Raw genomic sequence first — 24358 nt, 5'->3', positions numbered from 1 at the left:
GGCTCGCCTTTCTACAAGTCTTCCCGAAAAATACTAACTATTTGCTTTAAAATACCAACTGGCAGTTTGAATATGAATTCAAATCAAATTACTCAATTTACCCAGCTTTAATTCCGATTTTTTCAATTAAAACAAATTATATACTTTCGTAGTTTATGTATGTATAGCCAAGCCATTTCTATATTTCGTACACTTTTGATTACAGTTTACAGTTACAACTAAAAATGATTGCATTTGAAATTGTTTCGTTTACAAATGTTGTGTATGCATTTCGTATATATATTTTGCTAAGAATCTCTTTTAAATATTAATAAGATTTGTTAATTGTGGTCATATGCATATACTATTTTCTCACACATACATACATATGCAGCATATACACATATTACATACATACATAGGTATATTAATAAGTTTCGTTTTTACGTTCAGATCCATTTCTAAGGCGCGTCCCAAAGGGTCCTCACATCCGAACTCACTCTTGAATCTAATTGAAGAGAGAGATTATTTGAGATACAACAAGCAATGTTCCACTCATCGCAATTGCTAATCTAATTGAGTTATAAATAATTGTGTGGTACTGCATGGATTATCAATATCGGTTACAAATACAGCCAAATACAATTAACTCAAGGATTAAATTCAAACAAAAGTAAGCAGAGCAGAGCGGCCACAATCAAGTGGAAATTATATGCGGAGGGTAGCAGGTGGTGGGGTGGCAGCACTGCAAATGGTAACGACGATTAACACATGCACCAATTTATACATTCCGACATCTGCGACAACTGTCCATGACGCGTTTCAACTACTTGTGTAACAACTAAGCACTAAATTAAGCTTTAATATCTAACCAGAGCCCAGCACCCCGTGGCATCGTCGCGCCGAAAGTAGCGTGGTCGATTGTCCCTGAAGACGGTGACAGCGGGAAACTGGTTCTCCTGTATGAATTTGATGGTGGCACGCGTCTGAAATGAGCAAAAAGCAATTAGATCGCCTCACTCCCAGCGGGGGGGCAGCAGCACACGCAAGCACGCACCTGGGGCGCAAAGTGTGGCGGCTCCACATCGGGGCTGGAGGACAAATGCTGCAGCAGAAACTCATCCGTCTGCGATAGCCACAAGTCGGCGCCGCGCAGTGGATCATAGTTGAAGGGCCCGATGCGCAGCATTCCCAGCGTGGAGTCGTACACATCCAGAACCTGAAACGCCAGTGGAGAGTAGTTGGTTGGTCAGGTGACAACTGCGCGGGGATTTCTATTCCGATTCGAATCGCTTACCGACTGCGCACCCATGAAGATACGTGCATCGCGCAGCTCCCGGTCGGGGCCTCGGTCTGGGAAGCTGGCCGGAAAGATCTCACCAGTCTTGATGTTCACGCCCACCCCATAAATGATGGGGCAGTTGATCTCGCCGCGCAGCATGGTGTTCAGCTCGCCCACGCAGGCCTGCGTCAAATCGATCTCGAGGTGATGATTGTGGAATGATTCTGGAAGGATATTGCCTTTAGAGCCTGCCACTTGCCGCTGATGGCACTTCCACTCACGCATAATGCTATAGAAGACATCCTCGCCGTAGCCCTTCGAGTCCCGATAGCCACCAATCAACTGCAACTCGATGCGTCCTTCGGGATAGCCCAGGGCCAGCTCCTGCACCCGAGAGACCATGGTGCAGACAGCCTCGTCCACACCGCTTCCATCAAAGTGGGCCAAAGCCACGGCCCCAGATCCTGCAAGGGAATGCGTTATGCGTTAGGTCAGATGAGAAGGTAAGCAGGGTTAACGAGGCAAACGAAGCCAATTTATGGATGCAACATACCCGAGTGTCTCACGACGACAATAATACAGGTGGTGGCATCGTCGGCGCCAATGATGTTGACGTTCTTGTCGTGCGGGGCAGAGGCGGCCAGCTCCCGCTGCCCGACATAGAGTAGGCCCACGGGACCCACGGACTTGGCCTGTATCGAGTGCAACTGCTGGGCATAATCTCTGTATACGGGATGCTGCAGGAACAGGCTATTGGTGTCCATCGGGCAATCATCCTGCAGCACGCCATTCAGCACTAAGACCATCCTGGCTCTCTATCTCTCTCTCTGTCTCCTGTTCCTCCCGAGCTTTGGCCGGGCTTCAATTTCAATTACGTGGCGGCGTGGCTTTTGTCTTCAACAAGACAAGTAGCAGGCGACTGGAACGGACGGCAGAACAGAATGCAGAATGAAATTATGTGAAACTGAATATTTTGACTTAGAACCCAATGGAAGAGAGAACGGACTGACTCCTACTACATATTACCCGGGAGGCGCTGGCAGGGGCTGCAACAGAAGCAGCATAAAAATCAATTTACGATGCCCGCAACCACACGGTGCAAGAGCTCAGAGCAAGAGCAGGAGCAGGAGGAGAAGATTTGCATGTTTGATAATAATTTCATGCGGCGGTGCTAAAAAATATGGTTACTGGTCACTGCTGCTCCTCCACCAATCCTTCCTCCAGCAGTTGGCTCGTAAATTTTACAGGTTCTCTGGCACACAAATAAAAATGTCAAAAGTCTGGGGCCCTGCGGCTGAGTGTTTGTATATCTGCTGATTCGATTTCCTCCCTTCCTGCTGGTGCGCGCAACAATGGACTCCCCTGAAATTGGTCCCCTGGCCAGCTGGGCAGAGGCGTTGCCCCAAAAAGGGATTCCAGCAGGCACAAGCCAGCGAGCGACTTGCTGCTGCTGGCTCGTGTGGCCTGTGGAAATCTAATAAAACAATTAGAAGGCCATTTTGGGTCATCAATTTACGAGTGATACGGCACGACACCACCCCATATGGGCGTCAATTGAGGCACACAACACTTTGTGGAGCGGCGTTGGGAGAAGTCACAAATGTCACACGAAAGTTAATAACAATTAAGTGGCAGCGACAGCGAATTAACCACCAAATGAACAACGAATTTCATATAATTTAATAATACTTGGACGAACATAGAGGCACTCAGCACTCGGCACCCTGTGGCTACGCGCCACACTGCAACTGCATTCTCCTTGGGCATGGAATGGGCCATGGAATATGGGGGGAATCGCGCTGAGTCAGAGCCTCGTGTGTAATTGAATTATTTACCTACAGACTCTGGCTAGTTTCAATTAAGAAAAATAAAGTCAAGCTAAAGTTCAAGTATGCCCATATACGAGTATGACTGAATCAACAACAGTCGAGAGACATAAGCGATTACATGGGCGAAAAGTTGTCTCGAACAATTGTCAGAGCTAATTTCAGATGCAGAATTCGTCGTTGGGTTACTACCAAAAATAAAAATAAACAAAAATAAAAGCCTTTTAAAATCCCCCAGCCAGAAAACAACACTATTAACCTGCTCGAGATGCTCGGGGCGGAAAACAATGGAAAAGTTTGTGGAAAAATCAAACAGCAAAAGGCTGGAGAAGCGAGCTCCTCCTCTGCGCAAATGTTGTGCACGTTCGTTCCCTGGTGGATGTTGGATTGCCTAGACCCTGGACCAGAACCAAAAACCAAAACCAAAACCAGGACCAGGTTCAGGGTCCCCCCATCCGCCGGCAATTGTTATGCTGTGGCCGTCTATGTGTCTTGGTCTTGCCTGGAAGCAATTTAGCCGCGATCATGCATGAATCTTGATTAGATATTCAACGAGAAATAATTTGAAAATGATGACAGTTGGCGATAGGCGCAGGCACAGGCACAGCCACAGCCAAAGAGCTAACCACGAACCGGAGCCAAAGGAGAACGGAGAATGGAAATTGTTTGTGGAGCCAGACGATCTCAAAGGAGATCGCTATATACCAGCATCATATATAGGTGAGGCTGCGGATGACCGAGTTTCCCTACTGATTACTAATCAAAAGACCTAAAACTATTCGTTGACTCTGGCTTTACGGGCGGTCTTGCCAGTCAGTCACTTCGTGCGAGATTCCCTCCAATTGATAGGCCCAAAAACCTGATGGACTGGAGGCACTACTCTCGCAGTCAGTCAGCGAAGAGAATATATGTATTTGCTGGGGGAAAGAACAGAACCAAAGTGCAGTCCCCAAAGTGCAGTCGATGGCAGCCGGCGACGTGGACGTGGCCAACAAGGCCATCAGAAACGTTTCAATTCATTAGGCTGGCGACGAGTCTATTAAGAGTACGACGACTGGCCTGGCTCTCGGACCTCGTTACGTTTCGTTTCGGTTCAGTTCGGTACGGGCCGTGTAACAATCACAAATTATGGGTTTGTAGGGAAAATGATCTTGTAGATTTAACACTGATAGCCAGTGCCAGGCCAAACAGGTTCCATTTTTCTACTTGTCCGGCATTCTTGAGGCCAGACACAGCTACAGCAGCAGCAGCAACAGCAGCGGCAGAATGATTGATGGCAATTTTGACGAGTGCAACGGCTACGGCAGCAACTGCAAGCTGCAGCAGCTTCCACTTTGAACGGACAGACACGGACACTTACAGTCAAAGAAGTTCGTCTAGGCTTCTCGGCTTCTCGGCTCTCCTTGTAATGTAATTTACACCCTGGAGTCCATCGTTTGGCTGCCGTTGGCTCGACTCCAAAAGTGTCCATGTCCCGGTCTTTGTCTCCGTTTCGGTTGCTGTCCATTTCTGGCTGCAACACGCTTGCTGCACATTTCAAATTCTTCTGGCCGTCGAGGGCAGCCCTTACACGACACAATTGTCAACAAGCGCGAACAAATTTCAGCACGAAAACAAGAAATGAAGTCAAGATTTCACAAGCCAAAGCTTTGAATTCTCTTTCCATGCGATTTTGGTATAATTTAAAAGGATTGTGGATAAACGGCTACAATAAACGGATCCAGAACGATCTACAACGAATATCTTGCAGAAATTCAAGTAGAAATTGTGGCTTGATTTCGGTTCAATTGCAGTTGGTTTGTGGTGACATGTATTAGCTTTCGACTCTTCAGTTTTGTGGGGTTTTTGCGGACCAAAGAAGATCTGTGGCCCACAATTATTTGATTCGAGTAATCTAGATCTAAAAGGTTTCGTGCGAAGCTGCTGGCCAGAGATAAAATACCCTCTATAAGGGTATGATAACAGCAACAATGACGACCGGTTCTGGGTTGATCTTCAACAGAAATTTCGGCTTCGGTGGGCGGCCGAAATGAAGAAATTGCAGGCAGTAAAGAGTAAAGCAACGGCAAACGGCAACAGCAACAGCAACAGAAACAAGCAGCAAGCAACAGCAACAGCAACAGCAACATGTGACACAGAGAAGGTACAGGGAGCGGGAGACAGTTGGATCTGGCTAAAGCTGAAGCCTCCTTCGACGTTAAAGCCCTCTTCCGGGTTCGTGATTTTCGCTTGGTCCTCCTTCAGTTGCTGTTGTTGCTGTCAGTGGCTGTGGCTGCTGCTGCTGCTGTGGTTGCCTCTGCTGCTGCTGTGGCTGCATTTGTGACTACAATTGTGGGCAGTTGTTGCAGTTGTCATTGTTTTCCACACATTTCATGGCCATAAAATGTCGACGGGGGATGCGGAAATATTGGAAAATTAATTTCAATCGTTTGTTAATCGAAAGATAACTCTATGAGGCGAGTTCTTCCTGCAGCTACAGCTACAGCCACAGTAAACAGCCATTGCCAATGGCTTCTCCTGCACTGCACTGACAATTTAATTTGGCCCGAATGGAGAGGAAGTTTGGCTGTGGACCAGGTCCAGGGCAACTGAACGTGACTGCCAATTGACTTCCACACAATTTCGCTCTGGCACGCAAATATCGTGAGTCTGTGGCCAAACTTCAGTGCTTCATCACATCACCCCCTTCTCGGCTACCCAAAAATGGTCACAAAAAGCGAAAAACGAAAGTTTACATCGACAGAGGGATGGAGCTCTAGACCCTGGTCCCCAGTTGCCGGTCCCCGGTCCCCAGTCGGATTCGTGTTCCTCTCTGGCGGTTACAACGTTTTGGGATGCCAAAATCAGCCAGAAGAAACAAACCGAATGCAAGTTGACATTTTTGTGGACATGTTTTGTCGTGTTGTATTACTTTTTTCTGGGTCTAGACCAGACTCCATTCAGCGGCTGATGCCAGTGTACTCCATCGTACTCCCGTATCGTATATGGAGAGACCAGAGCTGACCGACGACACCGACGAGTCTGCAGTTGGAGGAGATCTGTTGAATAGCTCTAATTAGAATTGCTGCTCGTCGTGCTCCCTGGCGTTTTCAAATCAGCAATTCCATTCTGCTGCCACCTCTCCGCCTCTTCTTCGCATAATTCCATTTCATCCAGTTAATGATTAATGATGCTGGGGCCCATATGTAGTGGGGTTCATTATACACGTACTGTCATCGGCTCATTCAATTAGAAATTCAGAGAAATAACTGGAGCCACTTTGCTGTCAATCATTTGACGGAGTGTCAGAAAACTAAAAAGAACTTTGGACAGCATAATGATCGTAGAGGATGAAATAAACAACAAAGCAATCCTTTTCTACTATCCCAAGAGAGGAAGCAGATAAAGATGAACGATTAGAAAGGATTAAAGGAGTATTTGAATCAGATCTGAATAGTTTCCAGATCACAGGGCCAGCAATTACAACAGCCAGGACATGCATATTACCCATTTGCACATACAAACATTTCAAAGATCCCACCAAAAAGGAAATTTCTCTTCACACCAAAGAGACAAGACGCCAAGAAAGGGGAATTCTCACTGAGTCGTAGGTCCCATAACAGAGTCTCCGGATCGGCTGTTGCTGTCGTGTAGTATCTGCTAAGTTGCCTCCGACTCTTCCTCTGGCTGCTCGTTGTCCCCTATTTCTTTTTTATGGCTGCTTATGCAAATGCAAATGCGAGTCGGGACTGCGACGGCGACTGCCACTCGGAGTGTGCGTAAACGTTTGCGCCTTTTGTTCACATGGAATGGGATGGGGATTGGGGCCTGCCTGCTATTCCAAAATCGTTGCGCTGCCGTCATGTCCAGTAATTAGCATAGCACAGAGACAGAGACAGAGCCAGAGCCAGAGCAAGAGCAAGAGTCAGAGACGGAGACGGGTCTCTTTCTGTAGTACGAGTAGTTGTTTCTGTTGACGGTGCGCCGCTTGACAACTGCGGCACTTTGTTTGTCCTCTCCTCCGGCACCGCGTGGGCTGTGGCTGTGCAGTTGCCTCCATTTGCCTGCAGTTGCCTGCCTCTCCTCTCGCTCATCAAATAACCTCTCGCAAATGCAAAAAACCAAAGTCTGACTTACTCTCCGTTAAACTTGTTTGACTTTTACGAGCCCACTATTCGAGCTGCGAAATTAACCCTTTATCTGCTGTTGATTTCTGTGAAACTTGCTGTCATTTGTACTTATGTGAGTAGCCACGAGCGTGCATGCCGAATCTGCCGATATTGCGCTTTATATAGAGCTCTACCCATAGTCAATTTGTCAACGCAATTTGGTTATTACACTGAATCAGCATTGGTAGAAGCATTAGCACTGGGGCAGTTCTGAACTCTAAACTGGAGATATACTCGTTATATGAATCAACGAAAATATGCCTCCTTACGCACACGACATGTATTTTGTTTTTACTCTTTCCGGCCCGAGCTTGGGTCCAGCCTCGATCACACACACGATATGTATTTTGTTTTTGTCTTCTATATTTTTTTTATCAAATCAAAACCCTCAAAAAATCTTTCTTTTAACTTGCTGAAATATTTACCCCATTTCATGAGAATTAGAACCAAGAATTATCCACAGTGGTGGGGGTTGTCTGATGCGCCGACGGTGGAGAATTTCTGCTAGCGCAATTCGCCATGTTTTCTGTGGGCTCATTTCTGTTTTTATGGCCAAAAGACACAAACACAAACACACACAGAGCAACTGCCACAAACAACAGGCCACAAACGACAAAAGTCCACAGCAATCGGCTGGCATTTACAACATGCCTACAACGTGGTAATGGTAATGGCAGCACAACCACTGCACCGCTGCACCACTGCACCGGCGGAGCAAGGCAGCGACTGTGGCTGTGGCTGTGGCTGAGGCTATGGCGGCATCTTGGTCCCGTCTTGGAATACCAAATTTTATAGCGGTACACTGTTAAATATTTTGTGGCACTGGCAGCGCAACAGGCAACGAGCCACAACCAGAACTGGCTACGTGCGGGGGCGGAGGTTTGTTTTTATAGCCGCCCAGCCGCCCAATCGGCCCTGCTCCCCCGCCCGCGTGAGCGTGTGTGCCCACCGGTTTGATCTTGGGCATTCATTCCGCATGCGGCACTATAATTTATAACAACTGCTGAAGGCGCTCGCCGAATGTGCGACTCCAGCTTCAGTCGCAGCTCCGTCTCTGGCCCAGTCTGCTCTGTCCCCGACTCTACTCGTAGCCGACTCAGATCCGACTCCACACTGCTCCGCATACGCGCTGCGTTCATCCTTTGTGGCCAGAAATTGCAGCGCATTGTTTGGCTTTGTCTTTTGTATACCCTACAATCGTTTGCGTAGCATAGGACTTGTGGACAGCCTTGTGTGAGGTCTCAATGTTTAACTCCTGAAACTGTCTCCGCTTCAATCTGTTCCAGTACCCACTAGTATCTAAGTTCTCCTATCTGTAGGATTGATATATGAACACTTCACACTCGTGGAATCATTCATTTATCTACGGAATCTCTCCCCACTTTAAATCCCCGTTGTCTGCTTTTCCATAGAGTATTCATTCTTCGCCATGGACTGGTCTCTCAACGATGCAGTGGAGTTGGAGTGGCAGGCACGCCTCTATCTGCAATGTGCGATCTATTGCGACGGGCGCTTTCCTTTGAGCGGCGGGCCAGGAACTGGCTGGGATTGGATGGCTTGGCATGGCATGGCTGGCTTGGCTTGGCTGGAGCAGGGTATGCTGTGACTGGGTTTGGGATCATCTAATGGCTGGCGGACGGACGCAGCTCCATTTCACCTGAGATTGATAGCAGTTGACGTCGCTGCAGCTCTCTTTGGTTTTCTATTGGGTGCACAAGGCGACGGAGACTGACAAAAGAACTTTTATGATTCGGCCAGGTGAAATATATATATATATACTTTGGCATTCATCGCTCGGGCTCGAGCTCCCCCTTCATGATGGGATCTGAATAGATTTCCGCAGCGAGCTCTTGTGGTTAGGATGTGCCCTCTCTCTCTCTCTCTCTCACTCACTCTTACACTCTGTGTCTGTGCCTTGATTTATAGGAAGCGATTGCACATTTTGCAAATTACGATGTCTCAGCAGCTCAGAATAATCCATTCGTTGTTCGTTATTATTATTAATACCTGAATGAAGGCACCAGCAACATCATCATCATCCTGCTCTGGCTGCTCCTCCAAATCCCTTGACTCCCCTTTCTGTTGATTGAATCTTTTATGTGTGGATTTAAGAGGCCATTCGCAGAGGCAGCAGCAGCAGGAGTCAGACAGGCAGAGTTGAAATTAAATATTTATTAAATCGACAGCAGCCACACACACAAGCTCCCACAATAGCATATAAATCAGCTTAAAAACTATTCAATGAATATTCCAATCAATAGACAGAGACCCACAATGTCCATCCATGGGGATGGGGATGGGAATGGGGGCGCTCGGAAGCTTTAGAACATCTCTGACCCCCAACGGAGCTGCAGGAGGAAATTAAAATGTATTTGCCAAACATTGATGGCTATGAAATTGAAATAGATTAGTGAACATGGCATTTCCAAGCGACTGCATACACATCGTGTGGCTTCTCCTTCGTAGGGTTCGGGTTCCACTGTGGCTCAAGTCCTTGCGAAGGTCTTTTCTGTGGCTGCAACTGCAACCTTTCAACTCCTCCCAAGAATCGATGGCAGCAATTAAGTCCTTTTCTTGTGCTTGTGCATAGGAAAACTGACGGAGAGAGGCCAGGACCAAAGCCTGTCCAAGTCATTGTCCTCAGGTTACACTGACCAATTTCAAAGAGTACTCTCGGACAAATTGAGGTGCATTCCCCCTCCCTCCCCCCAGCAGCTGTCTGTCAGTCAGAGGGGTGCTGGCTTCCACTAAAACAGAGGTTGTCCCTCCCAGAGTTAGTTTAATTAATTCAACATCGAAGGCTGTAAACATGGTTGGGCAACAGAGTCTACACTTTGACAGTTTACTCGAAAGAGGTGTAGGCACTTGTCGTCAGTCAGAGCCGCCAGCAACAGCAACAGCCACAGCCTCATCTGTGGATCCAACTGTATCTCCATCTCCATCTTTTGCTTGACTATTAACAAAATCACACACAAAACTAAGTGAACTTTAACCCTTGACTCGGATGAAGAGGCAGCCTCTGGCTGACTGGCTGCTGTGAGAGTTGCTGTCGCATAGAGTTGGGTTTGGAGTCAGCGTCGGAGTTGCCTTCAATTAGCACTTTGGACACACATATTAGTGGGGGAAAACAAAAAAAAAAAACAGTTACTCCAATTTTTAATGGCATCTTCTTGTTTTTGGGACATAAAATGGAGCAAAGAGAGAGTTGGATGGAGCAAGGGATAGACAGACAAGCGTCTGTTAGCGCCATAAAAGATCTTCGAAAGAAAAACTAATTACACAAGTCGTAAAATCCCAACCCACCAAAGAGCCAAACCGAATGAGATGTTCAGACAATCGCAGACTCTGAAAACCAAACAGATCTGACAGAACTGACTCATACTTCGACTGTATATACATACATATATACAGGAATTATCAGTTTTGATATACTATAATCTATGGATGATTATATACATTTCAATTCTACGAACAAATCAAAAACCAAAACAAATGCGAATAAAGTTCGCTATTATCAGTTTAATAAATGAATTTCTTTTAGATTTCAGCTGCCACAAGCAATCGAATCCTCCTCCCAGCGATCCGCAATCAACGATAAAGATAGTCCAGGGCTCATATTATTTTTAGACCGGCTAATATTGATCATCTAGCAGCATGGCTTGATTGATCGCCAAGGATAGTAAAAGAACCACAGACCCAAGCTGAGACCGCGACCAAGACCAAGACAGACTCAAGCGCTGCCATGATCATCGATTTCGTTTGGATCGATGCATTGGCCAGCGAAATAAATTGTTGCTACACGTATAAGACATCGTGTACGACAAGTTAAGACAACGATCTGCTCGCCTCTGCAGAACCCATCCAACGATCCGCCGATCCGCATCATGTGGCGTTGCTCGCTGCAGGACCCACAGACTGCAGACTGCAGCCGTCTGACCGCTGACGGTAGATCCGATCCTCCTTCTGCGGCCTTCGGTTGCGTGGACACTATTGCGCAGTGTCTATATCATTAATTAATTTAATCACTCGAACATGATTTCGCTGTGCCAGCGACTCTCTGTGCTTGCTGCCAACTCTTTCGACAAAAGTTATTAATTTCGAGGCACTTGGGAAAGAAAAGCGGAAAATCAACGCAGATAAGATGGGAAAGCCCCCGCCCGGCCAGGGGTAGCTAGCTAGCAATAGCTGCCTCCCCTGCTGAATGGGCATTCAGCACAATATAGATTTCTGATACATATTTCTGAAAAATAATCTGAAGCTTATCAGCTTGCCGCGCAGCTCGGATCTGTTCTGCTCTGTTCTGTTCGGTTCCTCAAGCATCACATAAATTTTAACGATCTCCGAGCATTCCTCCGTGCGATAAGGAGCATGATTTTTTGTTCGACGCGCTACAGAGCTAAATGTTTCAGAAATCAGATCATAGAATGGACGGCAATAGACTCCCAACTCACTTTCATTTTAGTTTATAAATGGAAAGGGAACTACATCTGGACGGGAATGATGTTCTATGGGAAGTGTTATCTTTTAAAGAACTTACACTGAATCGTTATCATTCACTGCACTCGGAATACGGATCTGGCGCTGATATTTCTACTCAAATTGTTAATTTTCTCACACAATTTTCACTTAGCCGACGGCTTTTTTTCCCATTTGTTTTAGAGTGTATAAATTTTTTGTTTTTTAATTTCTCCTTTTTTTTTTGTGGGTTTTTATTGTAGTTTTCCTACATAAATACACTCTCGAGATATTTGTCTGAGGGGGACACACACTAAAAACTGGCACTGAAAATAGCGCGAAGCGGTACGCGCTGTACGTCGTTCCCCTGAAAAACCGGACTTGAGAATGAAACTGAGACTGAGACGGGGTCTGAGCCCGAGTCCAAGTCGAAGTCGAAGATTCGAGTGGACGGGCGTCGTCAGAGGCGAAACAGAGGAGAGCAGCGCCAGCGCCAGGGCCTTAGGACAGCCTGTTGAGGCGAGACAGAGAGCGCATGATTTGCTGCCGGCCACCTAATTGGACCCCGTTGCGACGCTACAGCGATGCGACGACGATGTGGTCTCGTGTCGTGGTTGCCACATCGTGTTTTGGCTTTGGCTTAGACTTCGGCTCCGGTCTCTGGCAACTCTTTGGGGCCCCAGCACCAGGCGGTGCGAACGAGATGGCGACTGAAGCAACACGTGTTCTTATCAGTTGAGTGGAGAAGTCGGCCCGAGTCGAGACGAGTCGAGTCAATCCCATTTGAGTGGAGTGCGAGTGCGAGTCGACTGGGGGAATTGAGTGAAAGCAGTCTCTGATGATTATTTGATTTTAGTTTAATTCTATTATATGCAGGTCCACGGTTGCTCGTGCCACTGTGTGTTGTTGCAGCTTGTGGTCCCTCTCCGTTGGCTGGACTCGCTTGCTCCTCTAATTGGTCAGTGGCCAGCGTTTTATGTACAACAAATGCAGCTCGTGCTTGCCCCTATCTTGTCTGCCACTCAAATGCTGGACACTCGAGGGTCTCTTCCATAAACAATGGATAGCAAGGGAACAGCGACTGCTCAGATGGGAAGGTTGAACTAATTTTAGGGTGTACTACTTCTGACAGATGTGAAATTAGTAGAAATTATTGATGAAATTATTTTGGGCTTGCATTTTGCAGTTATTTTTTGTAATAAATGAGAGAATTTTATTTAGTTTTCAAAGCGTTTCCTGGGTATGGTATGGCGTCCAACTGGAGCAAGCCCATACCCACAATTTCCATCTCTCTCTCTCGTTCTACTACTACTACTACCTTTGCCTCAATTCCAATCTCGATTTGCCAGAAATTGCAACCTCTTACTGGCTATCCCGATACCCCTTCACCCACCCCACCCCACTCTCTCCCAGCAAGCACAAAAGCCATTACGCACCGCTGTGAGATTGTAATCTAAGCTCTCGTTATTGGAGCAGGCAGGGATTTAATTAGACAAATGTCCCCCAATTTGTAATGTCATTTTTCTCAGCAGTTGCGGAAAATCCGAATGTAAAACTTTTTGGTGTTGAAAATGCAAAAGGTGAACCGAAGGAGCCACACAGTGAGTGATGCGATGCGATGGGGTGGGGTGGGGTAAGCAGAGGGAGATGCTGCTGCTGCGATGCCCCCAAGTAAGAAGAAAATATGTCTAATTTTGCACCATGTGGACACTGGTCATTATTTTGGCCAGAGATGCTGATGCAAGGTGGACAGGGGGCGGGGATGAACGTTTGCAGGTACAAGAGATGTTTGCCAAACCCGACTATCTCTCTGTCTTTCGCACACTCTATCGCTGTGTGTCTCTCTCTCTCTCTCTCTCTCTCTCTGGTAATGTGTGTGTGAGCCAGCATGCGGTCTCTCGGCGTCCAAGCGACGACAAAAAATGAGATTTGCTGACCGGTGGTCATTAAAGCACATTTACAATGAGCAAAGCCATGTTGGCTTGTGGCTAACATGGTCCCTCGCCTACCCCTGAGAATTCCCCCCCATCCAGCAGCAGGTCCATGGTACATGCAAAATGACCAGAGACAAGCGATCAAATCGATGCCGAAATTAATTTATCTTGGCAACGGCTACCAAAATTTGACAAATTGCAAATGTATTTCAAATTGACTGCACGCTGTTATATCAATGGGAGGAGATATAACCCCCACCACTCGGTTGAGGGGGTACACTTGTAAATTGGGCAAGCCAATCGATAGATAGATAGAGATAGTTTATTAAATCCCCACATGAATTTCGAAATAATTTAACTGGATTGCTGGCACTTTAAAGCAGCGGTGGGGAGACATTTTTAATTTTGAAGCAGTGCAACGACAATAACAACAATCAAAAACCGTTATCAGCTAAACTGGAGTCGAGTATCCTACTCGGGCATGGCTTCTGCAATGCGAACAGTTGGGAGCAAGGAAGCTCCTGCATTTTGTGCTTAATTTGATAAATCCAATCTGAAGGAACTATTTCAATATTGAATGTATTTTATGCCATCTTTAAAACAAAAACCATTCCCTTTTTAAGTTCTGATCTCTACGCAGGGTGCTCCCGATCGGAGGGAGACCCAGTCAATTAATCTTATCATGTTGTGTGAACTCTGTAAGATTTCCAAAGCAATTGTCTAGGCGGAGGCCTGAGCAAACCCAACCCTATGGCACCCTGCCCCATCCGCCGCTCCAGCCAGTTGATTGCACTAATTGGCAATGAGCGTGACGAACGCCAGCGATGGACCGCGACATGGACTTGTGGTCGGGTGGGGGAGCGACAAGATTTTCATTCATGAAACACTCGCCGAATGGACCGGAAGTTCTTATTGGATTGCAAATTGGGATACACTTGGGGGAAGCAGTACCATGCCGATCTTATGGCAATGATGGAAACTTATTGATTTTAGAGTTCATTTCCATTATGTACAACATAACTCGTAATGGTGGGATTTGTTTTATTTCCTATATTTTTATGCTGTTTCCCCCGCTTTCCATTCCGTTACTGATTCTTTGGCTTTGGCCAAAGGGAGAGCTTCTTCCTCCTCCAAAGATCATCGTTTTTGTTGAGAGGGTATCTCATGTTCGACTTCCTTTGGCTGCTTCTATAAACAGCCATTGCTCGAGTTCAAAAGTGTTAATTAAAGCAAAAAGCCTTAATTATAGTTATTTGTTTGTTTTCCTCGTCACAGGGGAAGTATTTCCGCTTGGAGCACAGCTGCCTGCGATTCCACTACAGCTAGTTCTGGTGATGTTTCTGTTACGGATCCCGTTTCAGGTACGGCACGGTTCGGATCGGATCCGATCTGCTTCCCCTGGCCACCAGATCAGAGTTCAAATGCAGGCAAAAATATGTAAATGCAGGGCGCTTGCGTGGAGCGATAAAAACGAATGGAAAAGGGAACCCACCGCTAACCGATTTCAACTTCAATTTCGAGCTCAGTCATAAACTTGCCAGCCGATTGGGAGGGTTCTTTCTGGCTCTGGCTCTGGCTCTGACTTTGCTGCTGGTGATGGGTGCTGGTCCTGGTACTGGGAGCAAGGCAGCGGGTCACGAGCTTGTCGGCCCAAGCTAAATGCTTGTTAAAGGGCGTGCTCAAAATTGTAGTTGGAGTTTCTGTTGTGTGGTTGGTTCGTGGCAACCACAGAAACAAATCAGCCAGCGGAGAGGCATCCCAGCAATTGGCAAATTCGATTTGCAATTTTTACAAATGCTGCTGGAGCTGAAGCTGTTGCTGAAGCTGTTGCTGAAGCCGAGAGATGGAGCCTGAGATGTGGCTGCTGGGTTGAGTAAACAATTTAGAATGAAATGCAATCGGGAGTCAGAAAGTTGATTTGCAATTTCATGGCAGCAGCAATTTGCACCTCATCATCATCATTATCCTGCTCGCAGTCGCTTCTCGCGGGTGATGATCTTTCAATCGTTCAATCAGGCAGGCCCTGGCCACGGCTACGGCCACAGCAGGTCAGGCCCGGAGCTGAGCGGAGCCAGGCACGTGCAGGTTGCAGGTTACAGCCTCCAACCCCCGGCTACAGCTAAGGATGTCCCAAATATTTCTCCCCCTCTTAATCTTCCGACAGAAACAAACTATTCGTATCATTTTGGGAATTTCGCTATCATGGATGTAGCTATGATGCAGCTGTGGCCGCCAGGCAACCAGGAAGTGGCCGGTGGATCCCCAGCTCATCCAGCAACAAGTTGCCCAAGCAATGAGAAAAATTTCGCTAGATAAATAATGCATATCTCACGCACTCGCTCCCCGGAGCAGAGCCAGACACAGACACTGGCCCAGGCCCAGGCCCAGACCATGCCACAGCTACAGCTACAGTTGCTGCCCCAGCCGTTTAATGAAGGCCTAGATCCGATCCCGAGCCATAATAAGCAATGGGCAACAATGAAATCTTTTGCCTCGGCGCAGGCCAATTTATGCGATGGCTTTGGCTTGGCGGTTGGGACTCTATCCTGCCTCCATCCCCTTCCCAGACTCGCTGCCTGCGTGTCGAGTCAAGTTTCGATTTGCCGCGATGGTTGGCTTTAATTTAAGCCCTGGGCCCGGGCCTAAGCCCCAGAAGATCAGCAAAGATTCATTAAGTTTTGATTTTGGTGCTTTTCTATTTACTTTTTCCCAAGATCAAGCGAGATTTACACCAAATTGCCAGTGCCTCTGGCTGGGGCCTAGTAATGGTGCACTCCACCGCCGCCTCCGAGTCCTACTTTTGCTGCATCTCCTCATGGCTGTTCTGTGGATTACCGTTTCTGATGCCGCTCTGATAGACACTGCAAAATTGGTTCATTAAATTCAACTGTTTGTTTGTTGGAGGCCCAGTGGCCCCTGCCACTCCTCCAGCTTCAGATCCAGCCCATGCATGCATCCAGCCCCTCCCCCTACTCTGACCCAACTTCAGCTGCAGTTGCAGTGGCAGCTCTCACCCACATCCCGAATTCAGGGGAAACTGGTTTGCTCAACAGTAGCACGACTGTGACAGCGACAGCCCTTCATCATCGTCGGAGGGCGATGGGCAGTGCCTAATTAGCAGTTCATCCCGCACAAATTACAGACACACACGGAATGTGGGACCAATAATTCGATAATGGGCATGTCCACAGCTGTAAATTACAAAATAATATGCCTGCCACAAGCCCACTCATCATATCACATCATCCACCAGCAGAGACCGCATAGCAGCACGGGGAATTTGGTATGGCTATGCAGCCAGCTGGAATATATCTGTTTTGTGGCTATTTAAAGACTATTTATTGCTTGAAATCATAAGCCACCACACCACCCAGAAACTCTTCTTTTTAGGCAATCATTAAACATTTCATCAAATGGGCAAAATAACAATTGGAGAGCATGGCTAACCCGCTCTTTTTTGTTGCTCGCTATATTTGGGCTTTTAATGGAGAATTACTTACATTAACATAGCACCAAATGGTTCACAATTTGTTGTTAAAGCTCATATTTTACTATTATTTTGGCTAATTTTTATTTGTCAGCTGCAATTTGTTGTTATTTATATTTGCACTAAAATCAAAACAATAATATATCGATATTTTCAGGTATATTTTAAGACGCGTTATGCACTTTGTTGCAGCTCGTCTGAAAATACCAGCAAATACTGAAAATCCGAAATATACTAAAAACAGCTGTTGGACATATTCTTGTATGCGCGGTTTATTTGAAAGTGTGCTTATATTTGATTTTGAATAATAAATGTGAAAGTAATAAATATAACAACAGCTTGATAAATTATATAAGTTACTGGGCACAACTCAAAAACAGCCGCTCAATGATCAAACGAAGACGGGCCTCCCTACATAGACTGAACCAGCATGAAGAGCTCCTCCTTCAAGTAGTTGACGTCCCCGGTATTCCCATCGGACGAGGATGCTTCGGTGCAGAACAGCAGCAGAGAATTAGGAATGAGTCTGAAGAAACACAGGGATATTATAGATATTTCACCATGGAAGTGCCAAGACCAAAAATTCACTCACTTGCAGTCGAATAAGGTCTTATCCATGTCTTCTTCACCGAACTTGCCCTCGCTGGTGGCCACCAGATTAAATTCGAGTGTCTCGTCCGCCAGGCAAGCTTGTACAAATTCAAATATATCGGATATTTTCTCGTACACATTGAAAGTGCCCTGGAAATGATTAATGGGATTACATTAGGCTTTCACTCGATTTCATCATCTGCTTAGTGACTCACTTGTATGAAGAGGCCATTGGGAAATTTTACCCTAACCAAGGCGTAGCGGTACATGCGCATAGTGCGCTGCTCCTCGCGTTCCCGCATGGCCTTTGTCCTCAACATCTGGGCCTGTTGTATGGCATCGGAGCGCAGCTGCTGCTCCTTCTTGATCTCCTCTGGGGCGAGGCGATAGAAATCATTGGGTAGAACAACGCGCCGTGCCTGTGAGGGCAACAGCACTTTCAAATTGCGATCCAGTTCCAGGGGAATACACTCAGAATTCTTCAGAGCGTCAACTAGGGTGGGCAAGTCGAGATCTTGTTCAGTCTGTTCCCTGGTCCAGAGGAGGAATGGCTCGCCGTCGATTTGGACCTCGCTAAAGCCAGCAGCATACAAAACATCCAATGCACCCTCCACGTAACGCACTTTCTCGCTGAAGATCTTGTTCGACATGCGTATTTTCAAGAACTTTTCATCGGTCGGGTTCGTGATTAGATTCTCCAGATACCGAACAAGTGTGGCTATGCATTCGTCGGCCTTCTCCTTCACATTGCAATTGTGGATGATCAGGCAGGCGGTGAGACCGCGATCGCCCTCCTCCAACTGCTGGTACAGGAACTCCTTGATCTTCACCTTCCAATCCCTTTTCGGTAGAATCTCATCGCTGACCAACGGGCAGCGGAAGAAGACACCTTCGCAGGCCAGGTTCCTGTTGTCCCCGCCGGATGAGGTGCTGGTTGTTGATGCAGACACCTCTGCAGTGGCAGACGCCTCTTCCTTCTGGCGACGCTCAGCCTCGAGCTCTCGCTTGGCCTGAGCCTTCACTGCCGACAGCGAGGTGTTGAACTCCCGCGAAGTCTTCTTGTCGATGCGTGAGAGCGCGGCTGCCGCTGCGGCGCGTGCTTCATTGCTCAGCTCGTTGCGCTTGGGAGGGACATAAGCTTCGTACTTACGACCCCGAGATTTGCTGCTCGAAGGTGCCTCAGGCTTGGGGGTGTTCAATTTGTGGCCCTCGCCCATCGAGCTGCCCATTAGTTTAACCTGGAGAGCAAATTACTGTTCTGTTAGGAGGGTTCTTAAATGGAGTGAATGAACCTACTTTGAACGCCGCTGCCTCCTCCTTCTTCCTCGAAAAGAACTTCTTGATCTTCGACATGTCTATATTCGGGGAGAGTGTTCCTTGGGCAACTTCAATTTGGCCACAGATAATTTAAGCTCTTCGATTTCCTTGAGCGTACCTTAAGCATAACCAAGTAGATTATCTATTAGAGCGACATGCTCGAATTTTGAGTTGCTTTGTCCCTTACTTGGCCTGACGAATTTCTCGGTGATGACTTGACCGTAGACGGACCAGGACCAGGCGATCAGGACACACGTTCCCGCCAACAGCACCAGCAATACCTTTAGCAACGTGGCCTGCAGATCGGTAAACTCGATGAGGCTATTCTGCCAGTGCCAGTCTTCGGTCAGATTCTCCAGCTCCCCGCGAACGTTGACGGCTGCTTTCAGAGCAACTCCAGCGAATACCTCCACTTGGGTTGCGATGGTCTGCAGAGTCGTGTTCAGGGCTTGTATATATAAGTTGATACTCATTGGCTAGCCGAACCTTTTATGCAGCTATCTATCTCAATTACTTTTTGCGGCCTTTGTTTGTTTTTTCTTGCTTTTTTTTTCTTTAATTAGAGGTGTCAAACCATCGAGGGCGCTATCGATAGTAACTTAAAAAATATGGATACAAAACCAAACTATGAATTATTTTATATTATTTTGAGACTGATATGTTGAGAGTATGAATAAACATGAATAATATTAAATATCTGGTCTATATAAGTGAATTTTTCATATAGTTTGGCATTTATATATCACTTCAGTGCTCGAATCTATACGATATGTAATCGATAGGTATCCGGCTATTAATACCATCTCTAAAAAAGTGCTGCCCATAAAAGTAATTTATTTGAATTTTCTAGTGTTGTAAAATGACCAATCACATATCTTGCCGCCAAAGTTGAATTTGAATGTCGCTGGGTGAGGGAGTAAGTAGAGTCTAATATAGCGCCTTGAGGGTTGACCTCCTTCACTGTGTCCTTGCTGGGCCCTCGCTTCCGCTCATAAATCTGCGCCTTTGCCGTTGACCTTATTGAATTCCGCTTAATCCGGCCTGGTTGCGTAATTATTGGGAACGACACGCCCATTATTTATGCAGGGCCAGCTGTCGCCCGTCCGCTGCTGGGCGTAATTGAATGATTTTCGGTCATTTCGGCAAGTGCTTTTGCTTCCTGTAATTTTGGTCGATTTCTTGTCGGTTTCCTCTTCGTTTTCGCATCTCCACTTTGCGCCAGGCGATTGATTATTGATCTCATCCTTGAACACGTTTTGAGGGCAAGGCATGGCAGGGCAGGGCAGGGCAAGTGATTTGTCCGCAGACGGGATGATGACTGACTGCATGGGAGCCAGATCCAGATCCAGAGCCAGGTCAGATCACGCTCCAGTGATGCGGCGGGTTCAACAGCCAGCAGAAGTGCCGAAACACGAGCAGGGGCCAAAGAGAAATCTCTTGCAGCTTATGGCTTCCGTATGCCGCCATCCATGCCTCGCGCTCCACTGGCCACGCTGAGACCTCAAGATACATTTCTTATTCTGTTTTGCTTTTCTTTCTGCAACTTCAATTACACCACCACCAGCCCACAACCACCCAAAAGGGGAGGGGCCGTGGGGAGTGTCAGACACAAAAACAGATACAAATGTCTATTCTATTTCGCTTTGGTTTATTTATGCTGTCTCATGTTGGCTGTGTGTGTGTGTGCGCGTTCTACTCGGTGTACGAGGAGTCTGTGTATCTCTGTGGCAAGTACAAAATGTCGACGACTTATAATTCGAGCAGCGTGTAAGATATACTCTCCTCATCCCTGATTCCGTCTGGAATGCGCTGCTCTGCTCCGTTGGTTTCTGTTTGCCATCGCCATCATCATGATTACCATCATCATCATCAGCTTGGTCTCGTCGCAATCAGCGATCCCAGAGGCGTGGCTGGTGAATGTGCTAGAGTTAGGCATTGCAGACGTCCCCGTATCATGGTTATGGTTATATGCTATCGGGCCCAAGATCTGCTCCCAGCTCTGCTCCGTCGCCATTATATCTATCACAATCACGCGATATGTTCTCACTTCTCACTCGGCCAGCCACACTCCTGCCTCCTCCTGCCCTCTTCAAACCATCATTCAACGTCATGCTCCCCCGTCATCCTCCTACCCCCGTCATCCTCCTGCCCGTGGCATCAGTTGCAATTGCAGTCTGCTTCTCAGTTTTTTGCGCAATTAAAATTCCGCAAATGTTTCTCAAGAGCGAGCGCACACGAGACGAACGGTGCGGAGCAGGAGGTCTCTTGACTCTGTCTCTGCACCCAAGAAGCCAAAGTATGCGCACGGCTTGTGCGCATGCGCCACCACGTCGCTGCTGCCACAGCAATGCAATTGTTGTTATCAGCCGAGAATGGTCGCTGGTCGCTGGTCGCTGGCCGTGCGCCGAACCTGAAAAACTAGTTTCGATTGCCAGCTGAAGGCATAATGTGTGTGTTTATGTGTTTATGTGTATGTGTGTGGCCACTGTGGCCACGTAGAGCGACAGCGCCACAGTGAGAGAGAGCCCCAGTGAGAGTCCTAGACTTCCTTCGGGTATATTGGGTTGCAGCAAGTCTTGAAGGATCATAAGCGAGTAGAAATAACCAAATTTGAGCTGTGATTTCATTTGATTGCATTCGTATAACTCTGTTCGATGCTATTATAATTGACTTCTTGTGGGGACGTCTCAAAAAGACTTTTTGGACACAGGGTAAACCACCTGTCGAGCACACTTTGCACCCCACATTCCGCCACGCGTTTTTTTGCTATTGCAAATTTCATGGTTGGGAAAGCCAGTAAAAGCCTCATCCAAGCATTTGGCTGTTGCCTCGGCTTTTCTTTTGTTTTCTCCTTTCGGCCAAAACTGGTTAACTGGTTAAGCCAAATGGCTGGCTTGGCCAACATAGCCCTGACTTTGTGCATGTGTAGGCCAGGCCCCACTCGAAAGTCAAGGTAAGAGACATTGAAAACGACTCTCAAAGGGTTTTTTATTATGCTGCTTGTTGTTTTGTATTTTCTTTGGTTTCTTCAGTTGATAGTATTTTGATTGAAGGAGCAGAAGCAGCGGGGTAAGCAGAAGGAGGGTGGAGTGTGGACGGTGGGTGGGGGGGGTAACCTGCTCTTCTCATTAAAATTTATGCGCAGGAAACGGAAGCGAGGCAGACGCCGTTGCAGACAACGACCAGACACAAAGTGGCTTCTTCTAGGTTTCCTTGGCAACGAGCCTGCTGCCTGCGCCACAGTCCTCCACGCTCCCCATGTCCCCCCGCCCGCCTGTAGCCAGAGTCTGGGGCTACGCAAGCGGCGTGACAAACAGGCAGAAAGTGTCACTCAAATTGGCCACAAAATTGAAAGTGATGACACGCCCACACAGTTGCGTTGCCTTGCATAAGTAAGTAATTGGGATTGTGATTGTGATTGGGTGTGGGAGGGGGAGGGGAAGGAAGCAGCGAAATGCGAGGAAGGGGAGCGCGTTTGTCCAAGAAGCGATTCATGAATGAAAGAGGGAACTCTTTAATTGTCGCATTCATGGCATGGGTTTGTGGTGCTGTGGTACTGTGTGCACTCTATTAGATGGCTGCACTTGCTGGGCCCACGCTGTAATCCCATACCATTTTCTGCTCTCTCGATTCCATTCTCATGGACGGGACGTCCCCTCACTCCCTTCACACTTGACTTACGCCTGGAGTGGCCGCAAAGTTCGTTCCCATGAACTTCTTCTGGTGTGTGGCAACCAGACCACACTCTCTGCTCTATGCATAACATTCTCCCATCTGTATCTGTCTGTGTATCTGTGTGTGGGTCTGCTGGCAATGACAGTTTTGTCTTTGTCTCTGCCTATGTCTCTGTCTCTGCCGTCTCGGCATTTCCCTCAAAAAACAAAACGAGAAATACACTTTTCACACAGCTTTTCCTTCTCTCATGGGCCAAAGCCGAGAGTTTCCAGAGCGTGGGAGTGAGAACCAAAAGAAAACAAAACGAAACGAAAAAAAATCCAAGGCACAATTCCAATTCACGGAACATCAAGTGCTCTTGAATTCGCTGCCACGCAGAGTGCCAAGATTCCTCCTCCTGCCTCCTAACGCTGGGCGGAAGTTGCCAAGATGTGTGCCTCACGGGTGGGCCATGCCATGCTCAACATGCTCAATCCCCCATCCCATCCCATCCCCAAAACCCTCTTTGAATTGAAATTGAAATCGAAATAATGAAATTCGTAGACGAAGCACAATTATGTGGTTCGCCTGCTGTGTGGACCGCCTGAAGTTCTGCAATAGTTGGGGGTATTGCTTATGGGTCATTCTACCGCCGGGGGCTTCGATCTCCCACCTCTACCTCCACCTATCGTCTAATGGTGTCGCTTGGAATAGTTTATGGCATCCGCTGCAGTGAGTCACCTTTTATTCGGCTGATAAGCGTGGGTCGTTATGAGGGCTTTCGTTGGAGCATTAGCCCCATCTTAGGGTTCGATTCAACCTGCTCTGGTGCAGGGTCCATTCTAATGTTGATCCAGCCACATGTTTAGCATTTCTATGCGGACACAGAACAAACAAACAAACAAGAAATCCAACTCCACAGACAGCCAACAACAAGTGGCATTCCCCCCATGCCCGATACGATACGATACGATACCCATCCCATTCCCATCCCAGAGCATTGTGTGTGGCTCTGGAAACTCTTTCCATATTTTGTTGATTCATTTCATTTGTTTACCCCACCAGAGTTTCGTGGGAAATATCGCGCCCTACGACTGCAGCCAATGAACTAATTAAAAGAGAACCAAGCTGAAGTTCTTTCCGTTGCTCTGGAGTGTTTCAATTGCACAATCGAAGACTGAACCCACACCCCTTTTCCTACCCCCACCCATTCGATAAGTTGGAGGGGCGGGCGAGTCTCCCTCGTCGAGTCATACCACTTGAGGAGAGTGAAAGAGATTTTTGGTTTAGTCATTTCCTTCGAAACGAAATTCAATTACGGGTAGCCAGCCGCAAGACAAGGCAACGGACGAGAGCAAACAAGCCGGAAAAGCGGAAAAGCATTTCGACAAATTGGCAAAGGCCACAAAAGGCAGGGCACAGGGCATGGCAGGGCATGGCAGAAGGTGAAGCCGAAGCCCGGTAGCTGCAATCGCTGGAATCGTTGTGTTGTGTGTGTCTGTGTTTGTGTGTTTGGTGTGCGGTTGAGAAAGCCGCAGAGCAGAGCGATAGACGGAACCGTCACCTCCGTTCTCCGTTCTCCGTTCGCTTCCGCTTCAGCGTCAGCGTTCGCGTCCACTTCCGTTCCGTCCGTTTTTTATTGTTTTCGCACCTCGTCTTCCGTTCGTCGGCTTTGGGTCGCTCGG

The 24358-nt window shown here is 47.4% G+C and overlaps 3 protein-coding genes across 4 annotated transcripts; all 3 read right to left on the bottom strand.

Annotated features, from left to right (window-relative positions):
* Window positions 1–148: 148 nt before the first annotated feature.
* Window positions 149–17234, bottom strand: LOC111074013 (protein N-terminal asparagine amidohydrolase). 2 transcript variants are annotated; one of them, XM_022366633.2, is made up of 7 exons: window positions 11773–12231; window positions 1815–2180; window positions 1543–1725; window positions 1277–1485; window positions 1037–1198; window positions 852–965; window positions 149–487 (listed from the first exon to the last, which is right to left on the bottom strand). In XM_022366633.2, exons 2-7 carry the CDS (start codon window positions 2065–2067, stop codon window positions 476–478), a joined length of 933 nt encoding a protein of 310 aa, XP_022222325.1. In that variant the 5' UTR covers window positions 2068–2180; window positions 11773–12231; the 3' UTR covers window positions 149–475. The 2 variants fall into 2 exon arrangements, with proteins under 2 accessions (XP_022222325.1, XP_022222324.1); XM_022366632.2 differs by lacking the exon at window positions 11773–12231 and adding an exon at window positions 17125–17234 and having other exon boundaries at window positions 149–965.
* A 153-nt stretch (window positions 17235–17387) lies between these two features.
* LOC111074012 (UBX domain-containing protein 6) lies at window positions 17388–19086 on the bottom strand. Its single transcript, XM_022366631.2, has 4 exons — window positions 18999–19086; window positions 17918–18940; window positions 17704–17852; window positions 17388–17637 (listed from the first exon to the last, which is right to left on the bottom strand). Exons 1-4 carry the CDS (start codon window positions 19053–19055, stop codon window positions 17523–17525), a joined length of 1344 nt encoding a protein of 447 aa, XP_022222323.2. The 5' UTR covers window positions 19056–19086; the 3' UTR covers window positions 17388–17522.
* On the bottom strand, window positions 19045–19618 carry LOC111074014. Its single transcript, XM_022366634.2, has 2 exons — window positions 19207–19618; window positions 19045–19137 (listed from the first exon to the last, which is right to left on the bottom strand). The coding sequence occupies exons 1-2, from the start codon at window positions 19490–19492 to the stop codon at window positions 19058–19060; spliced, it is 366 nt and encodes a 121-aa protein (XP_022222326.1). The 5' UTR covers window positions 19493–19618; the 3' UTR covers window positions 19045–19057.
* Between the last annotated feature and the right edge of the window lie 4740 nt (window positions 19619–24358).

The sequence above is a fragment of the Drosophila obscura genome, unplaced genomic scaffold (genome assembly GCF_018151105.1).
Source record: "Drosophila obscura isolate BZ-5 IFL unplaced genomic scaffold, ASM1815110v1 contig_186, whole genome shotgun sequence".
Taxonomy (NCBI): Eukaryota; Metazoa; Arthropoda; class Insecta; order Diptera; family Drosophilidae; genus Drosophila; species Drosophila obscura.
Note: the sequence above shows the minus strand (reverse complement) of the source record. Positions and strands in the feature narration are given on the sequence as shown.

Excerpts from the sequence above, each read along its gene's own strand:
- LOC111074013 (XM_022366632.2), bottom strand. The coding sequence starts at position 2,067 with ATGGTCTTAGTGCTGAATGGCGTGCTGCAGGATGATTGCCCGATGGAC. Across the intron at positions 1,486-1,542 it reads TGTCTTCTATAGCATTATGC|AATCATTCCACAATCATCAC; the intron begins GTGAGTGGAAGT and ends ATATCCTTCCAG. Across the intron at positions 1,199-1,276 it reads TCTTCATGGGTGCGCAGTCG|GTTCTGGATGTGTACGACTC; the intron begins GTAAGCGATTCG and ends CTGGCGTTTCAG.
- LOC111074014 (XM_022366634.2), bottom strand. The coding sequence starts at position 19,492 with ATGAGTATCAACTTATATATACAAGCCCTGAACACGACTCTGCAGACC. Across the intron at positions 19,138-19,206 it reads CGAGAAATTCGTCAGGCCAA|GTACGCTCAAGGAAATCGAA; the intron begins GTAAGGGACAAA and ends GTTATGCTTAAG.
- LOC111074012 (XM_022366631.2), bottom strand. The coding sequence starts at position 19,055 with ATGTCGAAGATCAAGAAGTTCTTTTCGAGGAAGAAGGAGGAGGCAGCG. Across the intron at positions 18,941-18,998 it reads AGGAGGCAGCGGCGTTCAAA|GTTAAACTAATGGGCAGCTC; the intron begins GTAGGTTCATTC and ends TTTGCTCTCCAG. Across the intron at positions 17,638-17,703 it reads AAGACCTTATTCGACTGCAA|ACTCATTCCTAATTCTCTGC; the intron begins GTGAGTGAATTT and ends GTGTTTCTTCAG.